This window comes from Manis javanica, chromosome 10, assembly GCF_040802235.1.
Source record: "Manis javanica isolate MJ-LG chromosome 10, MJ_LKY, whole genome shotgun sequence".
Lineage (NCBI taxonomy): Eukaryota > Metazoa > Chordata > Mammalia > Pholidota > Manidae > Manis > Manis javanica.
The window spans coordinates 51936139-51960477 of record NC_133165.1 but is presented as its reverse complement, the minus strand read 5'-3'; the positions used below and the strand labels follow the sequence as shown (position 1 = coordinate 51960477).

Genomic DNA, 24339 nt, shown 5'->3' with positions numbered 1-24339 from the left:
ATTATTTGTGATACTGAAAAAGTGGAAATGATCCAAATGTCCATCTGCTGATAAGCACATGGATAAATGTGGAAAAGCCATGCAGTGGAATGCTGTTGGCCATATCAAGAATGAAGTTCTGAGCCACACAGTCTGGCATGGGTGAGCCTTGAAAACATTAAGCGAAGGAAGCCAGTTACAAAGGACCACATACTGAATGATTCCATTCATACAAAATGCCCAAAATAGGCAAATTCATGGAGACAGAAAGCAGATTAATGGTCGCCAGGGGCCGGGGGAGAGTGGAATGGGGAGTGGCTGCTGATAGGGGCACGGTTTTTTTGGGGGGTGATGAACATGTTCTTAAACTGTGGTGTTGGTTATATGCCTCTGATACTAAGCCCACTGAATCACGTGCTTAACATGGTAAATTATATGGCATGTGCATTATGTCTCAAAAGAGCCACTAAAAAATACAAGGTACTGTAAGTATTGAGAGTTTATAAAGCAGTAAAAGAAATTAATTTGAACACTTAGGAAACTAGCATAGAATCAAAAGTAGTGTCAAATATCTAAATTCTTTGATTCTGAAACTGTCCCAAGTTCTTTAAAGCCACATTCCTTGAAGCCAGGAATTCACTTATTTACTCCTTGTCTCAAGCCTTCTGCTCCCTGCCGTCCAGAGAGCTTCTACCAGGCCACCTAGACAGAGCCCTGGCATCTGACTTCTTTCATGCCTACATTGGTTTGATTGAAATTGATTATCTTGCCTCCCAGTGCATGGGGCTAATTCAACAGGAAAAGTCATGCTCTTCATGGGTACTCTATAGGCACCCTTCCACCTGGCTCCACCCAGGGCCCTTTGCCAGCCTCGTTTTCCCTAGCAGACTTCTGAATGGGGCGGGTGGGATTTGGAAGTAGAAAAATGAAAAGAGGAGGAAATCTGGGTGGGCAGGGGGCAGTGCGGGTGGCCTGGCAGAGGCCTGGCAGGGAGGGGCGGTGTGTGTCTGGGGTGGGTGGGTTGCGTGGTGTGGTGGAGGGAGTGGGGACCAGGGCTGGGGGAACTTGGACAGCTTGCAGAGCAGGGCCAGCAGGCAGGCTGGCCGTAAGGGAGGAGCTTGAGCAGGAGAGTGGGTTTGTGTCCTGATCCTTGCTGTATCCCAAGTAGAGTTTGGAATGGCCCTTTGCCTGGTGGTCCCAAGATTCTAGGACTGGGGCTGGAGCAGAAGTGGGAGGTGCTTGGCAGTGGACTGAGGCCTTGAGCCTAACTGGGTGGGCTGGCCCCAGTTTCTAGCATCAGGTCCAAGTCCTTCTTACCCTGCCAGGTGAGCTCCACCTGACACCTTTACATGGCATCCTGCAGCTACGGCCCAGCTTCTCCTACTTGGATAAGGCGGATGCCAAGCACCGAGAGAGGGAGGCGGCCAATGAGGGTGAGCTCTGGACCTCCAGTTGTGCTGTCTGTCTACATCTCGGTGGGATGGCTCGGTCACAGGGAAAGTATTGAAGGGACTGATTACAGGCTGCTTAGCAGCATCCCTGGCCTCTACCCACTGCATGCCAGGGACACCCACCTCCACAGTCCTGACAACCAGAAATGCCCACGCACCCCCACATGCCCCCTGGGGGACAAATTGCCCCCAGTTGAGAACTACCAACATGGAACTCCTATGTTTAGAAGGTGAATTCACAGACACCCCTGCTTGAGGCCTCCCTGGTTGGGTGATGAGAGTGGGCAGCTGGGGGCTCCACCAGAGGCTGCAGGTAGCACTTACCGTTCCTTGCAGCTGGAGACTCTTCGCAGGACGAGGCAGAAGAAGATGTGAAACAGATCACGGTGAGCTCTGGCCCCGAGAGGGAGGGTGTGGCCTGGAAGGCAGAAGGCCGACTTTGTAGCCCAGCTGCCTGAGACAAGGGGCCGGTTTACACGGAATGGTTTCTGGGGAGAAAGATACAAAAACTGTGTCTGTCCTTTAGAGCCTTCTTGCTGGGCTCTCTAACTTCTGCCCAGCTTGAGTTTTCTCAGCTGTAAACAGGATGGCAGCCCTGGGTGTGTGTGAGAGGTGGGTCCTGGGCTTGGCTGGAATTGCCTGGGAAGAGGAAGCCAGGCCCCGGGAAGCTCAGGGAACCTGCAGATATAGTCTATGCCATGAGGCCCGTGGTGCCTCTTAATGGTGCCAAAACCCTGTGTTAATGAACTGTGTAATTCTCTTTTCAGTGGTACACAGATGAAAAGTTTTTATCTTAATGTGTTATGCCCGTATTTTAAAGATTATTAGAAGAAATATTGACCTTCCACTTAATGGTTCATAGTTTCCCTAGTAAAGCATATTTAGGTTAAAATGAGTATTTAAAGAAAAAATGGCACGAACTCTATGCAGATGGTGCGCAGGTGTGGCTAAATTTGTGGTGAATGTTTGCACGTCCTTAGAGATTGGTGAACGTGGGCATAACCGGTGTGGGGGCAGTGGCGCTCATCCTGTCCTCTCGGTAGCTTGTTGGATGACTGGAGATGCCTCCTTCCCTTCTTGAGGACTCACTGGCCCTCGTTTACCAAGGCATTCTTAGACCTGTGTGCCTTAAAGGCCCTGTAGAGAATACAGGATTCTGTAACCCTGCCACCGCCCCTGGACCAGGTGCCAGTCACAGGAGAGGTGAGTCAGGGCTTGGCTCCATCTGGACTCTGAGCAGCAGAAACCCAGATCCCCAGGCTTGAGCCACAAATGGAATGTTACTGAAAAGTTGAAGGGTAGCTTCAGGAATGGCTGAATTCAGGTGTTCAGACTGTCATTGAGACCTGGTTTCTCCATCTCCATCTCCAGGTTCTGTCTTCCTTTTGTGGACCCTTTCTCAGGCAGGGTGTCTGTCCCCAGTGGTACAGAGAGTTGTCCCAGCTCCAGGCTCACATCTTCCCAGTTTCCAAGACCCCAGGGGAAAAGAAACTTCTTTCTCATACCTTCTAACTAAAGTCCCCAGACTGGACTCATTGGCTTGGCCAACCCTGAACCAGCCCCTGTGGCTAAGAGGATTTGGTGCTCAGATTGTCCAGGTCTGAGTCACATGACCACTCCTGAGCTGGGAACCTGGGGGGATGGGGGCAGGGGGTGGGGTATTATCTCCCCAGACTGAAGGGAAACTGGGAGTCTTCCCAAAGGAAAATGGGGGCACTGTGACTAGTGGGAGTAGAAATGGATTGGGTGCTGGGCACGCAGAAGCAAGGGAAAGGTGCTCCCCAGCCTGTTGGGTCCCAGAGAGGGACATGGTTGGAACTGAATTTTAAAGACCTGTGTTGGGAAATGAAGGGAGGTGGGAGCGGGAAGACCCTAGATGGGGTACCCTGGCCTGCTGGTGGGCACTGGGGCAGTAGCCCAGGAAGGGTCCCAGTCTGAGGCTGTGACCCCCCCCACCCCAACTCCCAGGTACGCTTCTCTAGGCCTGAGTCGGAGCAGGCCCGCCAGCGCCGCGTGCAGTCCTATGAATTCCTGCAGAAGAAGCATGCCGAGGAGCCCTGGGTCCATCTGCACTACTACGGCCTGCGGGTGAGCTCATCTGCTTTCTGAGCTCATGGGCCAGCAGGGCCTTGGTGGCTCCACAGGAGAGGTGTAAAGCCCTGTGGGCAGCCTGTTCTCTGCTCCAGCCATTCCACGTGGGGTGTGCCCCCGAGGGCGCGTGAGATTGAGGAGTGAGTCTGCTGTCCCCCTAGAAGGGGTTGCAGGCATCCCTATCCTGCCATCTCCCTGCGTAGGGGGGTTGTAGTGCCCCCACGGTGGAAGCATCCTGCTGGGCTCGGCATGGGGCTGGTGTGGGGACATATTTTTGTGCATCATGGTCTCAAACAAAGGCACTCCAAGGAGAATGGTCCATCTGTTCCATGACTGAGCTCACCATGTGCCTGCCAAGGGCAGTTGTTACTCAGTTTTCATCTCCTGTGTTGCCTTAGAACCTGATCCTTGAAGCTGTGTATTGAGTGTATTGAGCTCACAAAGACACCGTAGCCTAGGGCTTTCCAACATTTTTCTCAGGGAGAAGCAACTCCTGATTTCTCTGGAAACTTCCTAAAAGAGATTTGTGTTGACAGGGCCTTAGTCTCAGGGTCAGGCATCCAGAAGGTCTGCTCTTTCCTAGTGTGTGACCTTAGGCAAGTTACCTCACCTCTCTGAGCCTGTTTGCTTTTCTGTAAAATGGGAATAATAATAATAATAGTCCCTGACTTCATCTAGAGTTATTTTGAAGATGAGGTGACTTGATGTACATATACAGCCATTGGAACAGAGCCTAACACAGTAGGTGTTCAGTGAATGTTAGATGTTATTTTTATCGTTGCCCTTAGTCTTCCTGTATCACAGGCAGGCGTCGAGGCATGGTGCTGGTGCTGTAGTCATAAAGCCAGAGCCGTAGCTGGTTGAGGCCACGTCACAGGATCGCGTCCAGCTCAGGAGGCTGGACGTGATCTTGTGGCCAGCCTTGGGGCAGGACAGTGTGGGGCTGGAATAGAGGGTGATGCAGGGGTGAGAACTGTGGGTGGCAGAGGGCTTGGGGACATAGGCCTGGGGCGGCAGCTGAGGTTCCCCCTCCCAACAGGACAGCCGCTCTGAGCATGAGCGCCAGTACCTGCTGTGCCAGAGCTCCAGCGGGGTGGAGAACACGGAGCTTGTCAAGTCGCCCAGGTGGGACTGGCCCAGCCAGCATCCTCAGTCCTGGGGGCTGCGGGGCCTGACACTGGCCCCGGGGACTGTGCCCGTTGGGGAGGGACACGGGAGAGGGCCCACTACCCTCCAGAGAAGGTCAGGAGGGTGGGTGCGAGAAGAGATGGCCCTCCTTTCTCTGTGAGTTGCAGGGGTTTGGGGGGGTTTGGGGACAAGCGTCTATCCATCCCTCACTGGGAGGCTGCAGCCTGGGTACATAGGCAGGGGCGGGGCAGGGACAGGGCCCCGGGAGCTGCTGACTCACCCTCTCCCCCCGCAGCGAGTACCTCATGATGCTGATGCCACCCAGCCAGGAAGAGGAGAAGTGAGTAGAGGTGGGTTGGACCCCACGCCCCCTCTCCACTTCCTCTAAACCATCACCTTTGTTTTCAACAGAGACAAACCCGTGGCCCCCAGCAATGTGCTGTCCATGGCCCAGCTGCGCACCCTGCCCCTGGCCGATCAGATCAAGATCCTGATGAAGAATGGTGGGTGGTCTGGATGGCCTCCCAGCCCTACCGCCTCCTGGGGAAATGGAGTCTGGGACAGGCTGAGGACCAAGGCACGTGGCCAGAGGCCCCTGCTGCCCAGAGCCTGCCCAGCTTTACAACTCCGTCCACTGGGAGGAAGGCTCTGCAGTGGCGGGCAGGCTTCCCCAGACAGGTTCCAGTTCCTTGCTGCCCCCACCACGCCCCTGCTGGGTGAGCTGCGGCAGCTCACTGACCTTCCTGGGCCCTAGTTTGTCTATAAAAGGGGACTCAAATTGCTCCTGGGGGCTGAGATGGGGATGTACGGGGATGAGGCCTCTGCCTGCATGTTGTGTCACCCTCACCAGGCTCCACCCAGTAGAGACTGGTCTCCTTTTCTTAGAGGGCTTGGGGCCAGAACCTTTGGGGCAGATGTGAACCTTGGACCTCAAGCTGATCCCAGGCCCTGGCCTCTTCCTCTGAGATGCCAATTCAGGGGTCTGTGGGGTCTGAGTAGAGAGGGGAGCTCCCTGCTGGGCCTGGGCTGCCAGGGGACCAGGCCGCTGGCTTTCCTGCAGAGCACCGTGGACGTTCCCCAGCCCCAGCCGTGCTCTCTTGGGCTGGAGCCTCAGGTGGTTGTGGGTCAGCAGAGCACAGTGGCTATGAGATTGAATTCTGGTTCAAGATGGTCTGGGTTCGAATCCTGCCTCTGCCACTTACTAGCCAAGTGCTCACAGGTGGGCTTTGAAACCTTTCTGGGCCTGAGTGGTAAGAGTTTTCTTCCTCAGGCTTTCTTCCTTTGGGGTCTTTCCTCCAGGACTCAGTGAGATGCACACTCAGTAAGCAGCCATTGAGTGTGAGCTGTTAACAGTTACTCACGCTGTCGTTATTCACATGCTTGGGTTATCATGTGAGCTTGAGGGAAGGGCCTTTCATCCCTTGTCTGATTGTCCGATGTCTCCTGCTATCTCCCGCGTCCTCCTCAGTGAAGGTCATGCCTTTTGCCAACTTGATGAGCCTCCTGGGCCCCTCCATCGACTCCGTGGCAGTTCTGCGTGGCATCCAGAAGGTGGCGATGTTAGTCCAAGGAAACTGGGTGGTGAAGAGGTAAATACACGTGTAGTCCGTAATGTGGGCAGTTAATCCATTCAGAAATTACTGGTGTTTGGTGTTTAAATCTCCCATTGTGCTGTTTGTGCCACCTACATTGTGCTTAATATTAATTTTTACCTTTTACTGGATTCTTTTTATTGCTGTATTTTTCTTGCTAATTTGGAAGTCATCTTTTCTTTACTACTCCATATTTCAGCATACTGCTCATGATTTAGCACTTTATTAATCGCTGCTTTTCACCTTCATCCAGGTTAAATCAAAGACCTTAGAATATATTTATCCTCCTCCCAACTCATGTGTTCTCCCAACTGTTAGTCTATTCTTGGGTTCTGTGAGTCTGCTGCTGTTTTGCTCCTTCAGTTTTTTTCTTTGTCCTTGTATTTGTGTATTTTAATATATTTAAAACCCCACAACACATTATCAATATATATTCTTTAGATCTGCTTACAGATTTACCTTTTTCTTTTGCTCACCATTCCTTCCTTTTCTGAGTTTCCTTGGGTTTTGTTTATATAGAAATGTCTGGAAATGAATTTCCTTGTATTTTTTTTTTTAATCTGGAAATGTCTATTTGTTCTTGAAGGGGTATTGTTACAAAGGGTATAATTCTAGATTGTTTTCCTTCCACACATTAATAGAGTTTCATTGTGTTCTGACTGCTAGTCTACTAATACTTGTTCCCTTGAAAGTTAGTGACCTCTCTTTCCCTCTGGCTGCTTTTAAGATTTTCTGTTGTTTTGTCTTCCCAGTTTATTAAGGCATGTCAAGTGTGAATTTCTTTTTATGTATCCTATTGAGAATCTTGACTTTGGAGTGTGATATCTTTCAGTATTTCTGTGATTCTTCCAATAGTCTAGTGCCTACTGCACTGGACTGTCAGTTCCAAGGGGGCAGCGGCTGTTTCGACTCTCCCTTATGTCCCTGGTACCCGGGAGGAAACAAGGGTGCCTTTTTTTTTTTTTTTTCTGGTTTATATGCCGAATCTATAAATTGTATTATGACTGATAGGAAAAAAACCCTCAGTGGCATTAATTAGTCATGTCTTTTTTTTTTTTGGTACCATTAATCTACAATTACATGAGGAACGTTATGTTTACTAGACTCCCCCTATCACCAAGTCCCCCCCACATACCCCATTAGTCACTGTCCATCAGCGTAGTAAGATGCTGTAGATTCACTACTTGTCTTCTCTGTGTTATACAGCCTTCCCCGTGCCCCCACACACATTATACATGCTAATCATAATGCCCCCTTCCCCCCACCTGATCCCTCCCTTCCCACCCATCCTCCCCAGTCCCTTTCCCTTTGGTAACTGTTAGTCCATTCTTGGGTTCTGTGAGTCTGCTGCTGTTTTGCTCTCTCAGTTTTTTCTTTGTTCTTATACTCCACATATGAGTGAAATCATTTGATACTTGTCTTTTTCCACCTGGCTTATTTCACTGAGCATAATACCCTCTAGCTCCATCCATGTTGTTGCAAATGGACAAAGGTGCCTTTTTTATTTTTTTATTTTGGTATCATTAATCTACAATTACATGAAGAACATTATGTTTAGTAGGCTCCCCCCTTCACCAAGTCCCCCCAACAAACCCCATTACAGTCACTGTCCATCAGCATAGTAAGATGCTGCAGAATCCCTACTCGTCTTCTCTGTGTTGCACAGCCCTCCCGTGCCCCCACCCCACTACACATGTTAATTGTAATACCCCCTTTCTTTTTCCCCGCCCTTATCCTTCCCTTCCCACCCATCCTTCTCAGTCCCTTTCCCTTTGGTAACTGTTAGTCCATTGGGTTCTGTGATTCTGCTGCTGTTTTGTTCCTTCAGTTTTTCTTTGTTCTTATACTCCACATATGAGTGAAATCATTTGGTACTTATCTTATTTCACTGCCTGGCTTATTTCACTGAGCATAATGCCCTCTAGCTCCATCCATGTTGTTGCAAATGGTAGGATTTGTCTTCTTCTTATGGCTGAATAATATTCCATTGTGTATATGTACCACATCTTCTTTATCCATTCATCTACTGATGGACACTTAGGTTGCTTCCATTTCTTGGCTATTGTGAATAGTGCTGCAATAAACATGGGGGTGCATCTGTCTTTTTCAAACTGGGCTGCTGCATTCTTAGGGTAAATTCCTGGAAGTGGAATTCCTGGGCCAAATGGCAATTCTATTTTGAGCAATTTGAGGAACCTCCATACTGCTTTCCACAATGGTTGAACTAATTTACATTCCCACCAGCAGTGTAGGAGGGTTTCCGTTTCTCCACAACCTCGCCAACATTTGTTGTTGTTTGTCTTTTGGATGGTGGTGATCCTTACTGGTGTGAGGTGATATCTCATTGTGGTTTTAATTTGCATTTCTCTGATGACAAGTGATGTGGAGCATCTTTTCATGTGTCTGTTGGCCATCTCAATTTCTTCTTTAGAGAACTGTCTATTCAGCTCCTCTGCCCATTTTTTAATTGGATTATTTGCTTTTTGTTTGTTGAGGTACATGAGCTCTTTATATATTTTGGATGTCAACCCTTTATCAGATCTGTCATTTATGAATATATTCTCCCATACTGTAGGATACCTTTTTGTTCTATTGATGGTATCCTTTGCTGTACAGAAGCTTTTCAGCTTAATATAGTCCCACTTGTTCATTTTTGCTTTTGTTTCTCTTGCATGGGGAGATATGTTCAAGAAGAGGTCACTCATGTTTATGTCTAAGAGATTTTTGCCTATGTTTTTTTCTAAGAGTTTTATGGTTTCATTACTTACATTTAAGTCTTCGATCCATTTCGAATTTACTTTTGTGTTAATTACTTTTGTGTTAATGGGGTTAGACAGAGATCCAGTTTCATTCTCTTACATGTAGCTGTCCAGTTTTGCCAGCACCATCTGTTGAAGAGACTGTCATTTCCCCATTGTGTGTCCATGGCTCCTTAATCATATATTAATTGACCATATATTTTTGGGTTAATGTCTTGAGTCTCTGTTCTGTTTCTCTGTTCTTGTGCCAGTACCAAATTGTCTTGATTACTGTGGCTTGTAGTAGAGCTTGAAGGTGGGGAGCGAGATCCCCCCCACTTTATTCTTCCTTCTCAGGATTGCTTTGGCTATTCGGGGTCTTTGGTGGTTCCATATGAATTCTTGAACTATTTGTTACAGTTCATTTAAGAATGCTGTTGGTAATTTGATAGGGATTGCATAGAATCTGTGTATTGCTTTGGGCAGGATGCCATTTTGACAATATTAATTCACCTAGCCAGGAGCATGGGATGAGTTTCCATTTGTTAGTGTCCTCTTTAATTTCTCTTAAGAGTGTCTTGTAGTTTTTAGGGTATAGGTCTTTCACTTCCTTGGTTAGGTTTATTCCTAGGTATTTTATTCCTTTTGATGCTATTGTGAATGGAATTGTTTTCCTGATTTCTCTTTCTATTGGTTCATTGTTAGTGTATAGGAAAGCCACAGCTTTCTGTGTGTTAATTTTATATCCTGCAACTTTGCTGAATTCCTATATTAGTTCTAGTAGTTTTGGTGTGGAGTCTTTAGGGTTTTTTATGTACAAGATCATGTCATCTGCAAATAGTGACAGTTTAACTTCTTCTTTACCAATCTGGATTCCTTGTATTTCTTTGTTTTGTCTAATTGCTGTGGCTAGGACCTCTAGTACTATGTTGGATAACAGTGGGGAGAGTGGGCATCCCTGTCTTGTTCCTGATCTCAGAGGAAAAGCTTTCAGCTTCTCACTGTTCAGTATGATGTTGTCTGTGGGTTTGTCATATGTGGCCTTTATTATGTTGAGGTACTTGCCCTCTATACCTATTGTGTTGAGTGTTTTAATCATGAATGGATGTTGAATTTTGTCGAATGCTGTTTCAGCATTTGTGGAGATGAAAGGATGCCTTTTTAATTGCAATTACATATGCTGTCTGAAGTCAGCAAGCTCCCCTGAGCCCCGGCCCAGGGGCCTTGCACAGCCCAGACCCAACAGTGTGCCTCACTGCCCAATGTGGGCTGGGGCACAGCTGCTGTGCTTCAACCTGCTGTGTCCCTGAGGGGCTGCCATCTCCTTTGCAGGTGACCCAGCCTCCAGGGCCCAGGACAGGGGAGGCAGGCGAGGGCGAAGTGGCAAGTGCTCCCTCCTCTGCACATACATGCAGACTTTGCCAGTGTTTGCTTTCGTTCCCCTTCTCCTTTGCTAAAATAGTCAGGTGGCACTGTGAAGCCACTGCTGGGCAGGCATGGGCAGCATGGCAGTGCACCTACTTCTGTATCTAGAACAGGAAGAGCAGCAGGTTGATGTTCTTGGCACTGAGCAGCTTGTTGCACTCCACGAAGTCAACGATGGGCAGTGGCACATAGTCCGTCTCATTGCTCTCGTTGGTGAAGACAAAGTGGTAGATGATGGGGCTGATCTTCACTTCATCATAAGGGCCCTTGAGCAGCAGGAAGGACCACTCCAGAGGCACCGTGACCTTGCTCTTGAGGAAAAGCTGGAAGGAGAGAGTGCGTTTGTACGACAGGTTGGGGTTGCATTCTGAGTCGTTAATGCGTGCCTTCCGGACCCAAGTCTGGCTCAGCACCATGAACCGCAGTGTCTTGTAGTACAAGTGCGTGATGAAGTCCATGCAGTACAGCTAGAACTGGACCTCTGTGCAGCCGATCTTCTCAAAGCTGAGTAGGCTGAAGATACTGTTGTAGAGCTGCATGTCCTTGCCGTGGCTCTGGTCCATCTTGTCCAGGATCTCCATCAGCTTGTTTCCTGTCTTGGTCGGGTGAGCACATGCAGACTCATGCACTGTCAGCTCGTGGAAGCGGCCATGCCACGGCAGCCGATACGCTTGTACTTGCACTGGGTCACCCTGTCCTGGCACTCCTCTTTCTGGTGCCTCCCCAGGAGGGAGCGGGAAAACTGACGCAGGCAGAAGCCGCACTCGGACAGCAGCTCGCTCACAGCTTTCTCCACAGCCAGGTTGCGGCAGCAGAGGCTCTTACTGATCTCACAACGACAGTTGGGGAACGTGGCTTGCTCCTCCTTCAGCCGGGCGTCTGCTCGTAGGTGGATAAAACAGCCAGCGCACATCAAGTGACCATTAGTACGGCATGGCTCCCCAGTCTGAGGAGCAGGGGGAAAAAGCCCCAGCAGCCAAGTCCACTTCCTGGTACACGGAGGCCTTGGGCAGGTCCAGGCAGACGGTGCAGCACAGCCGCGAGTAGAGCCACTCCTCCAGCTTCCTGCTGCCGCCGCCACCTCAGCCGACCGCAGTCGCTTCTTGGGCGGCGTGTCGGGGTCACCGGCCGCCTCCTGCAGCTGCTGGACGGTGGCCAGGCCCGCCTCGTCCGGGAGCCCAGGCCCGCCGCTGCCCCCGCGGCCCCCTTGGCGCCGGATGTCACAGCCGGCCGGCCTGGCGGGTGGATGCCGGCGCGCTCCCGCGGCTGGGGGTCGGGGGCGCCGCGCGCTCCCGCTGCCCTCTCGCCGCCGCCGCTGCCGCCGCGACCCATAGCCCCGCTCCCAAGCCGCCGCCTCAGTTGGTCCAGCCCGAAAGTCGCCCCACAGCCACCGAGGCCACTGACCCTGGCACGGCCACCATCTTTGTTTTCTTTTTTTTTTACCTTTAAAATTTTTTTTAGTACTCTCTGAAGAATCAAAATAGTTAGCAAATTACTTTAATTCATCAAGATGGCATAGCCTTTGTATTTAGATATTTAATGATGTATAACAATACAAACCAAACCAGAGAGACTCGTTTCTATGAGTAGGTGTTACTCGCGGTGTCATCCTAGAGCAGGGGGCTGGAGAAAGGCTGTTTCAAGGAGAGCTGAGGTGCGTTAACGCTGGGCAACTAAATTGCAGCCTATTTCTCCCCCCACTCAGTGTGCCAGGAAGGGGCCAATGGTTTCTTAAACTGGTAACTGTTTCCTAGAGCAGGCGGCTCTAAATTCTTGGGTAGCACAGGATTGTGGTGCAAACCAAGCCAAAAGAAAGACTGGGGCGAGGAAGCATGGTTAAGTGCCTGACAGAGAGGCAAACTCGAGGCCCCACGGGGAAAAGGGCATTCTTTGCACTGCAGAGACCCTGCAGAACCAGTGTAACACTAAGAGACTTTTGTTAAAAGGGGAGAAAGAAAAACCCTGGAAAAAGAAAAAGTCCGGCACATGGTAGACCCTTGGAAAATAGAGCGTGGCTCCATTTTATGCATATTTGAATTATATTAATTCTACGTGGTATAGCATAAAATATGTTAATAAAGACTCACTTTTTAGGAAGTGTAGTATGAGGTGAGCAATCTGTCAAAATGTGAATTGTTCCAAATTTAAAAAAATAATCCATTGTAGAAAGTCCGTGATCTTACAGTTGGTTGGCCAGATAAATTAGAAGGTATGTTCATGTTAGTGCCACATGGGAGACATGCCTAATATCTTTATCATGGGTACCTTGCAGCAGTTATCTTCTGTTACCAAAGTGTTTAATTATGGAAGACCTTTGCGATGGCACGCCACTCATTAAATGGGACTACCTGTGTGTATTTATGCTCTGAATGAATGAGAGCCAGGAGGGGCGCCCTGTCATACATCTGAGGACACTGACCAGCGAGGCAGAGACCTGCCAGTATCTGGCTGCCAGGCAGTCCCGAAGCCAGGCTTTGATCTCTTGGCCTGGCACTGCATGTGCCCTGGTGCCACTGCCCCTTTTAGCTCATGGTCTGTTCCTGCGACCTGAAGGTAGGGCCTCCTGGACCTGGTGTGTTCTGTCTGCCCTGGTGCTCCAAGTCCTGCTGTGAGTCCTGCCCTTACTGCCACACCAAGGCCAATGAAATGGGTCACACCCCATCACACCTGTCCCTTTATGAGGAGATAATGCGGAGCATTAAGCATTCATTCAGTAGATGGGTCTTGATGGCTTGGTCCCTGCCCTGCTTTCTCCTTCAGACACTGTTCCTGCCCTCAGGTGATTCGTTGGGCAGGGCAGGTGCCATTACAGTTGAAGCACATTGAGTGCAGAGACCTGGGGCACCTGCTTAGCAGCTGCCTTCTGTGGCAGTAATGAGCAACGTAGGCCTGGGCCCTGTCACCACTGGGTTCTTCCAGGAAGGGTGGACACAGAGGGGTGAGTGGTAGCTTGTTTCTGGGTAGGACTGAGGAGGGGAGGCTGGAGAGAGCGAGGCACTGCAGACCTGGGTGGCCTAGGGTGGCCTGTCTGTTCCTGGGCAACAAGGTCTGAGCTGACTTGGGGTCAGGGTTATGCCTGAAGACTCTCGTGAGCCTCAGTGCCCTGCTCCTTCACCCCTGGGCCCTGAGGTTCTCTGAGTCCTGAGTGCTTGGTCCTGGTCTCTCCAAAGGCTTCACTCCCACCCATACCCCAGGGCCTGTCCTGATCCCAGCCCCTGGTCCCTCTTCCCTCAGCTCACACTGCCCACCCCTTCCCTTCCAGCAGGTGGTGAAGGCCTGTGTGTCTCTTGGCATCTCCCCTGCCTGACATGTGGGCCTCACTGTCTTCCAAGAGTCCTGGGCTTGCCTTGTGTGTCACTGAGCCTCTGGCCCCTCCCTGACCATGCAGTGAGCCTTGTGGTTGGGCCAGTGTGTGAGAGGGGGGTGGATAATGGCTAGGAGCAACTCTTGGTGGATGTGGAGGGGGTTTCTTTCCTATATATATATGTGCACAGGGCCAGGCTCCAAGAGCATAGGGAGGCTCTGAGGGGACTTTGGGGGCTAGGCCTGTACTGGCCCACTGGGAAGAGGCATGGGCTGGCTTCTATTCAGAGCCATTGGCAGAGGAGGACAGCAGGTGGAAGGAACTGAGGCCAGGGACTGACTGGCCCCCCCTGCTCCCATTTGCAGTGACATCTTGTACCCCAAGGACTCCTCTAGCCCTCACAGTGGTGTGCCTGCCGAGGTGCTCTGCAGGGGCCGAGACTTTGTTGTAAGTGTCCAGGCTGTCTGGTCTCTGGGGGCAGTGGGGAGGTTGTGGGAGGAGGTTGGGTGTGGTGCAGGGCCTCCAGGACCTTGGCCCAGCAGCAGGCAAAGGGCAGGTACGTGGGGCAGGGGCGGCTCTGGACTCTTCCCTTTCTCCTCCTCCCCCTTGGAATCGTGGAGTCTGGCTTCAAAAGAACCTCGGAGTTCTTCTATTCTAAGAGTTGCAAACCAGAGGCCCTTAGGTGGATTCTGGCCAAAAGCATGTTTCATTTGGCCTGAGTCATATTTTTAAAATGTTGACTTAAATTGGTTTTTACAATTCAAAATCATGGTACAAGCCAGATTTCTGGCTGATCATGCATACGTAATTGGCAGTGTGGTTACTGCTGGGCCACCTCCCTGGATGGTACTGACTTTGGATAGGACTGGTGACCCGCAGCTCACCCCGGGCCCTGGCTCATCTGCTTCCCCCGTGCATGCTCCCTGCATTGTTGCCATGAGCTTTTGTGGCTCCTGAGTGGCTCATCCTCCCATCCACTGCCCACCCCAGCCTTGCTGCTACCCAGAGCTCCAGTTCCTCCCAAGGACTGGAACCCTGATTTACTGGATCTGCACTGTCTCCTTGGAGCTGCCCACGGTGACCTCGATGTGCCTGTGCTCAGGCCTGATCACACATGTAGGCTTTAAGCTGTTTGAAGAGTGTCTGCATGTTGTCTTCTGATGGGATGTCCCGGCTCCTTTGGACAGTTAGTGTTTAGCTGCCTATGTGGCTTCTTTTGTCTCTGGGGGCAGAGTGCAGCAGATATGCACTCCTCGGCTCTCACCCAAAGACTACTGTTCATTAGCTGCCATGGCCTGTCAGCCTTTTTCTGTGCAGACATGGTCAAAACTGGTGGCCTGTGAGAGGGTCTAGCCAAATGAGATATTGTGGGGGATAGTCTCCTCTCCTGGTGTGTTTCTCAGGTGCCCAAATGGGTGATCTGGGGGGGCTGCAGGGTGCCATTAGCTTCTGGAGAGCAGGGCAGCCCTTCTCTTCTGTTGTGCAGAGCGTAGCACAGGAAGCCCCTCCCGTGACCTTGTCTGAATCCTCAGTGTCTTCAGAGGCATTGAGGAGAAAGTGGTGAACAAGATGGCAGGGCATCATCTGCCCCAGGGAGCTTTTCTGGTCTAGGTTGGGGTGGGGTGGTCCAGCTGCCCTCCTGAAGGAAAAGCCCCCAGAGGTCCTTTACAGAGGAGCAAGCAGAGCTCAGACTTGAAAGGACTGCCCACGGCCACACCTCCAGTAAGAATGAGGGCCGGGAGTGAGCCCTGATCACCTGGCCCAGGCTCTGAACCACTGCTCTCTGCCCTCATCCCAGGCCCCCAGGACAGCTGCAAGGGTTTGGAGAACAGTCTTAAGAATAGTTCTTCTCTTGCCTACTGGAAACATACCTTTTTTCTCCCTTAGATGTGGAAGTTCACACAGAGCCGGTGGGTGGTAAGGAAAGAGGTGGCAGCGGTGACTAAGGTAAGCCGTGGTCTGGACCTGAAGCCCTTGCCGCAGCCACAGGGGACAGGCTGGGGCGGGGCTTCCTGTGTTTGCCACACCATTGCCCCTACCCGCAGCTCTGCACAGAGGATGTGAAGGACTTTCTGGAGCACATGGCTGTTGTGAGGATCAACAGAGGCTGGGAGTTTATACTGCCTTACGATGGGGAGTTCATCAAGAAGCATCCAGATGTGGTCCAGCGACAGCACATGCTGTGGACGGGCATCCAGGCCAAGTAAGAGCTTGCTGGGCAGGAGGGCCCACCAAGGAGAGGAGAACTGGGCCATCCCTGGCCACCCTGCCTCCAGGAAGCACAGCCGGGCTGCACCTGGGGTGGTACATGCCTCCTTCCACTCAGGTGGTTGCTGCTGACTGACCCCCCAACCTCCAGCACAGGCCCGGCCCACTCCCTGCAGATCTGAGCTGATGCGTGAGGGGAATTTTGGGGGGGTGTCCTGAGGCCGGATGTGAGGAGGGAGGGAAGGCACTTAGGAGCAAGAGCTAGGCTCAGGTCCCTCAGGGCAGGCAGGATGGAGGCTGGCTAGGGACGCACATGCTGGGGGGACTGGGGAGGACATGGGAACTCCGAGCACGAGGCATCCTCAGTGACCAGGCTGTCGCAGGCCTTCAGGGTGCTGCTGTTGTGAGACCAATGAGGGCACTTGTACAGTTCAGTTTAACTCTTCTTTTCAGATTAGAAAAAGTCTATAATCTCGCGAAGGAAACCATGCCAAAGAAGCCGGATGGACAGTCAGGTGTGTGAGGGGCTTTGGACTGGCTCCTGGAGGGCTGCTGTGCCAGAGCTCGTCAGGGCTTGGGCCTGGAGGGGGGCGTAGGGCCCTCGCCACTGGCCACCTCCTGTGCCCTCCTCTCACTTCCCCACTGACCTCAGCTGAGGCTTGTCCAGTGGCCAAAGTCTCAGCCCCAGGGACTGAGGGCTTCTGGACTCCAGGGCTGTGTCAGATTCCAGGCCCCTGAAACCTGCTCACCCGCTCCGATTTTCCCCAGTTCTATTTCTTGCCTCACTGCTGGGGTTGCTAAATCCATCTTGGGTAAGGTGGGGTAAAAGGCAGGACTGTGCCTCTTGCTTCAGCCCTAGCTGCCTGCGTTTTTCCTGTCCCCTTCCTCTGAATAGCAGAATGTCCCCTCTCAGGATGAAAGAGATTTTCCCGGGGCAGAGGGACCTTGAGCCTTTGTCTCAGGCCCTTCTCTGCATGGACTCTGCATCTCCTGAGTAGTGCTGCATCTTCCACAGGGCCTGTTGGGCTGGTCTCTGGGGAACAGCGAGTCCAAGTAGCCAAAAGCAAGGCCCAGCAGAACCACGCACTGCTGGAACGGGAGCTGCAGCGGAGGAAGGAGCAGATCCGGACGTCCACCGTCCTACCTGGTGTGCAGATCAAGGAGGAGCCCATGAGTGAGGAGGGAGAGGAAGAGGAAGAGGAAGAGCGAGGAGCAGAGGAAGACAAGGAGCCCATGGACACCTCCCCCAGTGGTGGCCTCCACAGCAGGCTGCCCAATGGGCTGCCTGCTGGGCGGGCAGGAGGAGGAGGCAGCTTCAACGGGCACCCGCCACCAGGCTGTGCCAACACTCCCGTGGCTCGGGAACTGAGGGCCTTCGTGGAGGCCACTTTTCAGAGACAGTTTGTGCTCACGCTGAGCGAACTCAAGCGCCTCTTCAACCTGCACTTGGCCAGCCTTCCCCCTGGCCATACGCTCTTCAGTGGCATCTCAGACCGCATGCTGCAGGACACAGTGCTGGCTGCCGGTTGCAAGCAGATACTGGTGCCTGTAAGTAGAGCCTGTGTCTGCCAAACAGGCAGCCAAACCAGGGCACCCTCCACCCCTCAGGAGGGCTGCTGGGTGGGCAGCATCTTTCCTGGCAGAAGGGAGCTCTAGAGACAAGTCTGGCTGCCTGGCATGGCCTGCACCTGCTTGCTTTGGGGGAACCAGCTGTTCGGAGGCTGCATGGGGCATGGAGATGCAGGAGGACGTAGACCTTGGTTTGGATCTTGGCCATCACGTGGCTGTGTGTGACCTCAGGCTTCTTGGGCTCTGTATCCCCACCTGCTATGGGCAAGTGTTCACTTTTGTGTCTTAGGACTTGGATAAGGGCTGAATGAGGTGTCTGAAGGCGTTAACTGGTTGCTTGGCATAGAGCAGGGCCTCAGTATGTGCAGATTGCCATCCTGATTTCTAGCCACCCTCTGCCCCTGTGGCATCTCTCATTCCTGTCAACTTTGCCATTTTTCAGAGTGATTTCACTTATCTAGTATCATTTGATCTTTACAACCTGCAGATGAAGAAACAGAGTATCAAAGCAGTGAAATGAACTTGTTCAAAGGTTATATACCCAGGAAGTGATAAGAGCTGGAATTGGAAGCTCAGAATAGTGGCTTCAAGCCTTAATCCTTTCTGCTTCACCTAAGACAAACTGGCCCTTTCACCAGAGCCCCCCCCAGCTTGTGCCTGGGTCCTGGGGGACCCCCTGCCCATAGAGATCAGCTGACCAGCATGGGCTCTGTGGCCTTGCAGGCAGCATTTCTGGTGCCAGGCCCAGGGTGAGCCACCCACTGCTTCCTGTCACTGAAGGGGCCCCTGGGAGGGGAAAGTGCAGGAGCAGAATGTGTGTGTGTTGGAGACCCCACCCTTAGCTGAGGGTGAAGAGTGCCATGCTGTGGCCTCGGGGGACTGCTGGCTCTTTCCTCCCAAGCTTTGCCCCCACCTGGCAGCAGACGGGGCAAGGTGAGGCTGTGGCTGCAGCTGCCTATTAACAAGGAGCGTTGATGTTTGCAGTCTAAGGTCAGAAGCACCTGCATGCAGCCTTGGGTGACCTGAGGCGAATGCCTAGCCCTGTGTATGTAAGGAAGGGAAACCAGGCTGCCTTGGCTGTCTCAGATCTGGCCCTCATGGCGGGGAGCCTCCCATGCCCACCCAGCCAGTGGCTGAGCTATCTGCAGGCTTGCTGGAGCTGGGCCAGGCTGGGATGGCCTGCCTGATGTTAGCTAGGCTGTCTGGGTGGCTGGAGTGAACATAAGGTGAGGGATGTGAATGAGCGGCCCTCACACCCTGCCCTGCTTCTTGGGGCTGGTGTGTATGGGCCATGGCCCTCTCTCTGCCCCCACGATCCCTGGACCACAGTCATGTCCGCGGGGAAGAGGCTCCAGATCTGTTCAACCTCATGTTTTCACACGTGAGCCAAGGCCCAGAGAGGGCAGATAGACATGCTGAAATTGAGTTTGACTCCTGGTCCTGCTGCTTACTAGCTCTGGGACCTTGGGCAGTAACCAATCTTCTCTGAACTGGATTTTCCTTATTACTTGTGTTGTGGCATCAAGACCAGAACCCACTCTACCAGGTGCCCCCTGCCTCTGTCCCCCTTTCTGGGTACCCAGAGCTCTGTCCACCCTTTTCTTGGCCTACCTTTGGATCCTGCTGAACCAAGTGGTATGAGAGTCGGACAGGGCCTCTCTTTAATACTGACATAGCCCTTTTGGGAGGGGACTGAAGGGAACCCTCAGGAGTGTCCTGAGGAGCTGGGGGGTGGGGATGCTTCTCAGGACACACCTGAGGGCTGGGATTTGCAGGACACTGGATCGTAAAACAGAGAGGTGAGCCAACACCAGGCTGGTGGGAGAAAGAACGTGTCTCCCTACCTGAGGAGCATGTGCGGGTGCAGGCTGGTGCGCATGCTCCTCTCTCACCAAGCCCTCTCAGGCCCTGGTGGGGTGCGGCTGGCCCACGGTGGGGACAAGGAAACATGCAGGTGCGTGGTTCCCCGCAGCCCCGCAACTCATGAGTGGCAGAAGCTGGCACTGGAACCCACCCTCCTGATCCGGGCTGGTGCAGACTGGGCAGGATGAGGGGGCAGTGGGGGTGGTCCACATGGTGAAGAAAGTCAACAAGCTCATGCCTGGGCCTTGGTTAGTTTCCCCCACAGACGGCTGCTTCCCCAGATGAGCAGAAGGTGTTCGCGCTCTGGGAGTCTGGAGACATGAGTGATCAGGTGAGGTGACCTCTGCTGCCATCTTCCCCCAGAGCAGGGAGTCAGGCAGTCCTGGAGTTGTGAGGCCTTTGGGGAGACCCAGAGTTTCCAGCTGCTGATTTTAAATATTCTGGCTACATGTCCCTGTCGTCTGAGGGCTGGGATTTAGGATTACTGTCAGAACAGGCTGGATGTGCCAGTGGGCTGAGCCAAAACCAGTGGTTCCCAAATGCTAGTCTGGCAGCTGCATCAGAATCGCCTTTTTAAAGAATGCAGATTCCAGAGACTAGAACGTGAGCTAAGGCGGCAGCGCTGTTTGTCTAGTCCATCACAGGCCCTGAGGTCCACAAGGTTTCCTCAGTTATGAACTTGCTTGAACCTTAAAGATTAAGATTTAACTGCTAAACGCCAGTTAGTCCGTCCTCTTCCAGAGCCTGTTTGTAATGTATGGGGAGAAAGGGAGTGAACAAAAGCCCCCGCTGAGCTCTTTGCCCCCTTTTGCCTCTTAGAAGGGGACTGGATGGCAGGCTGAGAATATAAAGGGGGATAGAGCCTTCCAGTGCCCCCATTACCTGTGGGTCCAGAGCAGTGTGGAGCTGCTCTCCCAAAAGCTCTGTGCTTTTGGCCAGAATAGCTCGCATCTGGGTTTCTTACTGAAAAGTACTCTGATAAAGGAAAAAAATTAGTTCATATTTTGAGAAAATAAGACTGAAAGCTTTATGGAAATAGTCTCTTGCCCTGCCTGACCCAATTCCCACTCTTCAGAGGCAGTTACTTTTTAACTACAAGGTACCACCAAAAGGGTTACCTCTGTTTTAAAAATACACAAAACATACTGCTGTTTGATGTCTCAACTTGATATTTCAATGGGTTTCCTGAAGTGGTGGATGATGGCTTAGCTCTCAGCTGTGTTGGCAGAACATAGACAGGAGTGGGCTGTCATGACGGTTTCTTTGTGAAATCGGGTTTCAGTGCTTATAGCATCAGGGCTGTAGGGCCGAAGAGGAGTAGTATAATATGATACATTTCTTTTTATATACTACTTCCTATTTTCACGTGCATGGTTTTCTGAACACACAGTTACCAATGGCAATACTGCTCAGAGTGGTACCCCGCAGGACAGGCTCTTTATGCTGGCTTGGGGAACCTTGTGTCGCCCTCCTTGCTTAATTTTAGTCCCTGGAGGCAGGGTAGTTGTCTGCATTCTTTCATGTCTTAAACAGCTTTCTTCTGTCCTCAACTGTTGTCCGGGGCTAGAATTTTAGAAAGTAATCATTTTCCCTCTGAATTTAAGATACTTTTCCATTCAGCCTTTTAGAGTTGTTGTTCAGTGACATTCTGCTTCTCAGTTTTTTTAATTTGCCTCGAATTCTTCACTTTATCCCAAACTTAAGGTTTTTTTCCTTATTCTGTATATTGTTCATCAATGCAATTCAGATGTACTGTGGGGTAGTCATTATTATATTGGACCATTGGGTCATTCTTTGGAAATTCTGTGATTTGAGAATTCCTTTATCTGATTTTTTTTCCTATTTTTTCAGAATTATTGTGTGATATATTGGATCAAGTCTTTTCTTAATACCTTTTTTGCTTTTGGGGGAATTTCAGCTGTTTTTATTTTGGGATGTAATGCTTCTCTTGGTGTCCTGTTTCCTGGATGCCATGTGAGGTTTATCAAGACTTGAAGCCACTCATATCTATGCAGTTTAGATGCTTTCTTCGTGTAGGGCCTACATGCTAAATCATTTATCACTCCTGTTTTTTTTTATCATGAAAAAGGATATCTAAAGTGCTTATCCTCAGACGCTTCACCAGCTCTTTTGTTCTTGTGGGCATAGACTTCTATTTCGATACTTTTGTTGGGGACTCGAGAGATGACAAATTGACAAAATGTATTCAGAAGTCTGCAGCATGGAGTTAGAGCCATAGCTTTGGATTTTTTTTGTCTTGGGAGGGTTCTCTTTTAGGTGATTATTTCCCATAATAACATATTTTTGCTACTAAAGCATCGACAGGTTTTGCTTGAAATTTTTTCCAAAAATTACCGAGTACGCCGGAACATGATCCAGTCTCGGTTGACTCAAGAGTGTGGAGAAGATCTAAGTAAACAAGAGGTGGACAAAGTACTAAAGGTACATCTGTTTTGTGTGTAGTAATATGCACGGGCTATGGCTTCTGCTCTGACCATAAGCTTAAGCATGTGGGCATCCGGCACTGGCTCTTCCCTGTCTTAGATGGAGGCTGTTAAATCAGGCTTCCTCTGGACCCCTCCCCATTAGGTCTTCAGCAACTGATTGGTATGGTGGGTATATACAAGTGGACTAAATTGAGTAAGATACAGACTCCATCTTCAAAATATGTAGTCGGGTGGGTCATGCTACAGAATCCTGACTCTACTCCCACCTGTACCACTTTCATAATTCTTACATAGCCAAATACTAATTCTTATACTGCTTGCTTTCACAGAATCAATTTTCAAATTAACATTTAGCTAGTATATGAAAATACTTAAGAATGCTTTTATGGACAGTTGACCCTTCAAAAGTGCAGGGGTGCCAACTCCGACAGTCGAAAATTCCACATACAAGTTTTGACTCCTCCAAAACATTTTCCAATATATTGAAAAATATATGCATGTATGTGGACACATACAGTTCAAACCTATGTTCTTCAAGGGCAGCCTTACCATATTTACAGAAACTTCTGGAACACAAAGAGCTGATGAGTTGCCTTATGTTCTTATCTAGTATCTAAAACATCCAAGGCCATATAAGTGCTAATATTATGAAGCACCTTTGTCCTGTACAGTATAACCATTTTTGTTTGTAAAGTATGTTCATTTATAGTTCCTCACAAGACACCCTGAGGAGAGGGAGGCATGGGGTGGCAGGGGAGTCTGAGGCCCACCACTGAAGAGAAGAGGCAGGTCTTGTTTCCCATTTGTGCCCTACCCATTATTCCAGCTTTGATGTTCAGCACAGAATGAGTAGCTACCTGTATTCTCTCTCCATTCACAGGACTGCTGTGTTAGCTATGGTGGCATGTGGTACCTTAAAGGGACAGTACAGTCTTGACAATAGTCACAAACCACTAACCCAGTGACCCCGAGCCCAAGGAAAGATGGTAGAGCCAGCAGAGGTGGACATAGAGGCTCAGCTGCTTCAGAAGACATGGAGCAAGAACTGACCATCTCGTGACCACTGGCACTGCACCGTCTGGTGGATGGAGGGCATCTCCTCAGCCAGTGGCAGTGTGTTAGACTGCTCACAGGAGAGACCTGCCAGGACCTTCTTTCCAGTACATTATGAAATTCCTGACATTATGTTGCTTATTATTTGGTTTCATTCTCACAATAAAGAGAGTGAATATTGACATGGGCAGGATGATGGAAATCATGGTTTAATATTTACTTTTCAAACTTAATGCCAACAAGGTCTAAGTTATGTTTATAAGATGAAGAAAACTTAAGGTTCTAAATATTTAAAATGCCTAGAAGCCAATATTAGTCTTCAATTATCTATTGTCTGCTAAGACTTCTGCCAATTTCATTTAACAAACCAAATTGAATTATTTTACTGTTGGGTTTCTGTGGCCACTTTACCTTTCAAAACCTACTTTATGTAGCAGTTGCCGCTGTTTACATGAACCATAGCAAAAAATCATAATGAAACCCATCTAGTCTTGATGTCTGCATAAGGATGCAAACAGAACCAGGTAAGTATGGAACAATGTATAAGTGAGAGTATCACACTTCGATGTAAAATTTTATATTTTGTGTATTTTTTAAAATAAATGCTAACACTAACCTGGCATCATGGTGCTGCTGTCTTCCAATGGTTACAAGAAGGCAGTGGTGTCTGTGCTTTCAGAGCTGGGCACGTAACACCCAAGGGAAGGGAGCCAGCGGGGCGAGGACTCCTTAGAGCAGTGCTGCCCAGTAGAGCTGTGAGGTCACATATGTGATTTTTAAGTGTTCTAGTAGACACATTAAGATAGTAAAGGAAAAAAAGCCCAATATAACTAAAATATTTTACATTGTACTAGATCTGGTACATTCAGGATCTGGTATCTTTTGTACAACACTTGTAGTTTGGACCAGCCCCAATTTAAATGCTCAGTTGCCACATGTGGCTAGAGGTGTGACCTTAATGGACAATGCAGCTCTAAAGGATCATGAGAAAAGAGTAAGCTGAGTTTGCCAGATATGGAATTTTGCTACATAAGGCTTTCGCCAGGATGGGTTATGGCCAATGGCACCTCTGCTTTCTGAAGGTTTAGATGGTCTATGCATGCACCGCAACCTACCAAAAAAAATCCAATATTTGATAGTTTAACAGATTGCTTGTATATTATCTTCTTGGTTCTAATTGTTAACATACATGAACCTAAGAGTAGAGTCTGTGGGGAGTCACAGCCTTAAATACACTGATAAAGAGGGGTGAGTTACACATTGAATTCAAATAGCTAGGAAAATAACCTTAAGGAACATAGGAGGAAATAATTATTTACATTAATTTTTACCTCAATTTTTTGGAGATAACAACCAGTGAAGGAAAATTATACAAGCCTGAATAAACAGTGAAATGGAAACGTTACAGAACAATTAGATGATTTATAAAGAAAACATGAATTTTAAAACCAGTTGGAAAAAAAGCATGATATGAATAAAAATGAAAAAAAC

General features: G+C 50.0%; 1 protein-coding gene and 1 pseudogene across 3 annotated transcripts in view; one reads left to right on the top strand and one right to left on the bottom strand.

Moving 5' to 3' along the window:
- The window catches only part of POLR3E (RNA polymerase III subunit E), a 34658-nt gene extending 11190 nt beyond the window's left edge, over nt 1-23468 (top strand). For 2 of the 3 annotated variants that reach the window (XM_017673175.3, XM_017673176.3), the window contains 15 exons: nt 1305-1412; nt 1767-1816; nt 3399-3518; nt 4561-4646; nt 4945-4989; nt 5061-5152; nt 6118-6238; nt 14074-14155; nt 15596-15655; nt 15754-15911; nt 16370-16431; nt 16932-17464; nt 19602-19679; nt 21665-21790; nt 22676-23468. In XM_017673175.3, the coding sequence (XP_017528664.3) occupies nt 1305-1412; nt 1767-1816; nt 3399-3518; nt 4561-4646; nt 4945-4989; nt 5061-5152; nt 6118-6238; nt 14074-14155; nt 15596-15655; nt 15754-15911; nt 16370-16431; nt 16932-17464; nt 19602-19679; nt 21665-21790; nt 22676-22732 (1778 nt within the window). In that variant the 3' untranslated portion in view covers nt 22733-23468. The remainder of the gene's footprint in view (nt 1-1304; nt 1413-1766; nt 1817-3398; nt 3519-4560; nt 4647-4944; nt 4990-5060; nt 5153-6117; nt 6239-14073; nt 14156-15595; nt 15656-15753; nt 15912-16369; nt 16432-16931; nt 17465-19601; nt 19680-21664; nt 21791-22675) is intronic. The other variant, XM_036992383.2, reaches the window with a different exon arrangement.
- On the bottom strand, nt 10497-11317 carry LOC108405169 (zinc finger TRAF-type-containing protein 1-like; annotated as a pseudogene).
- Nucleotides 23469-24339: the final 871 nt, after the last annotated feature.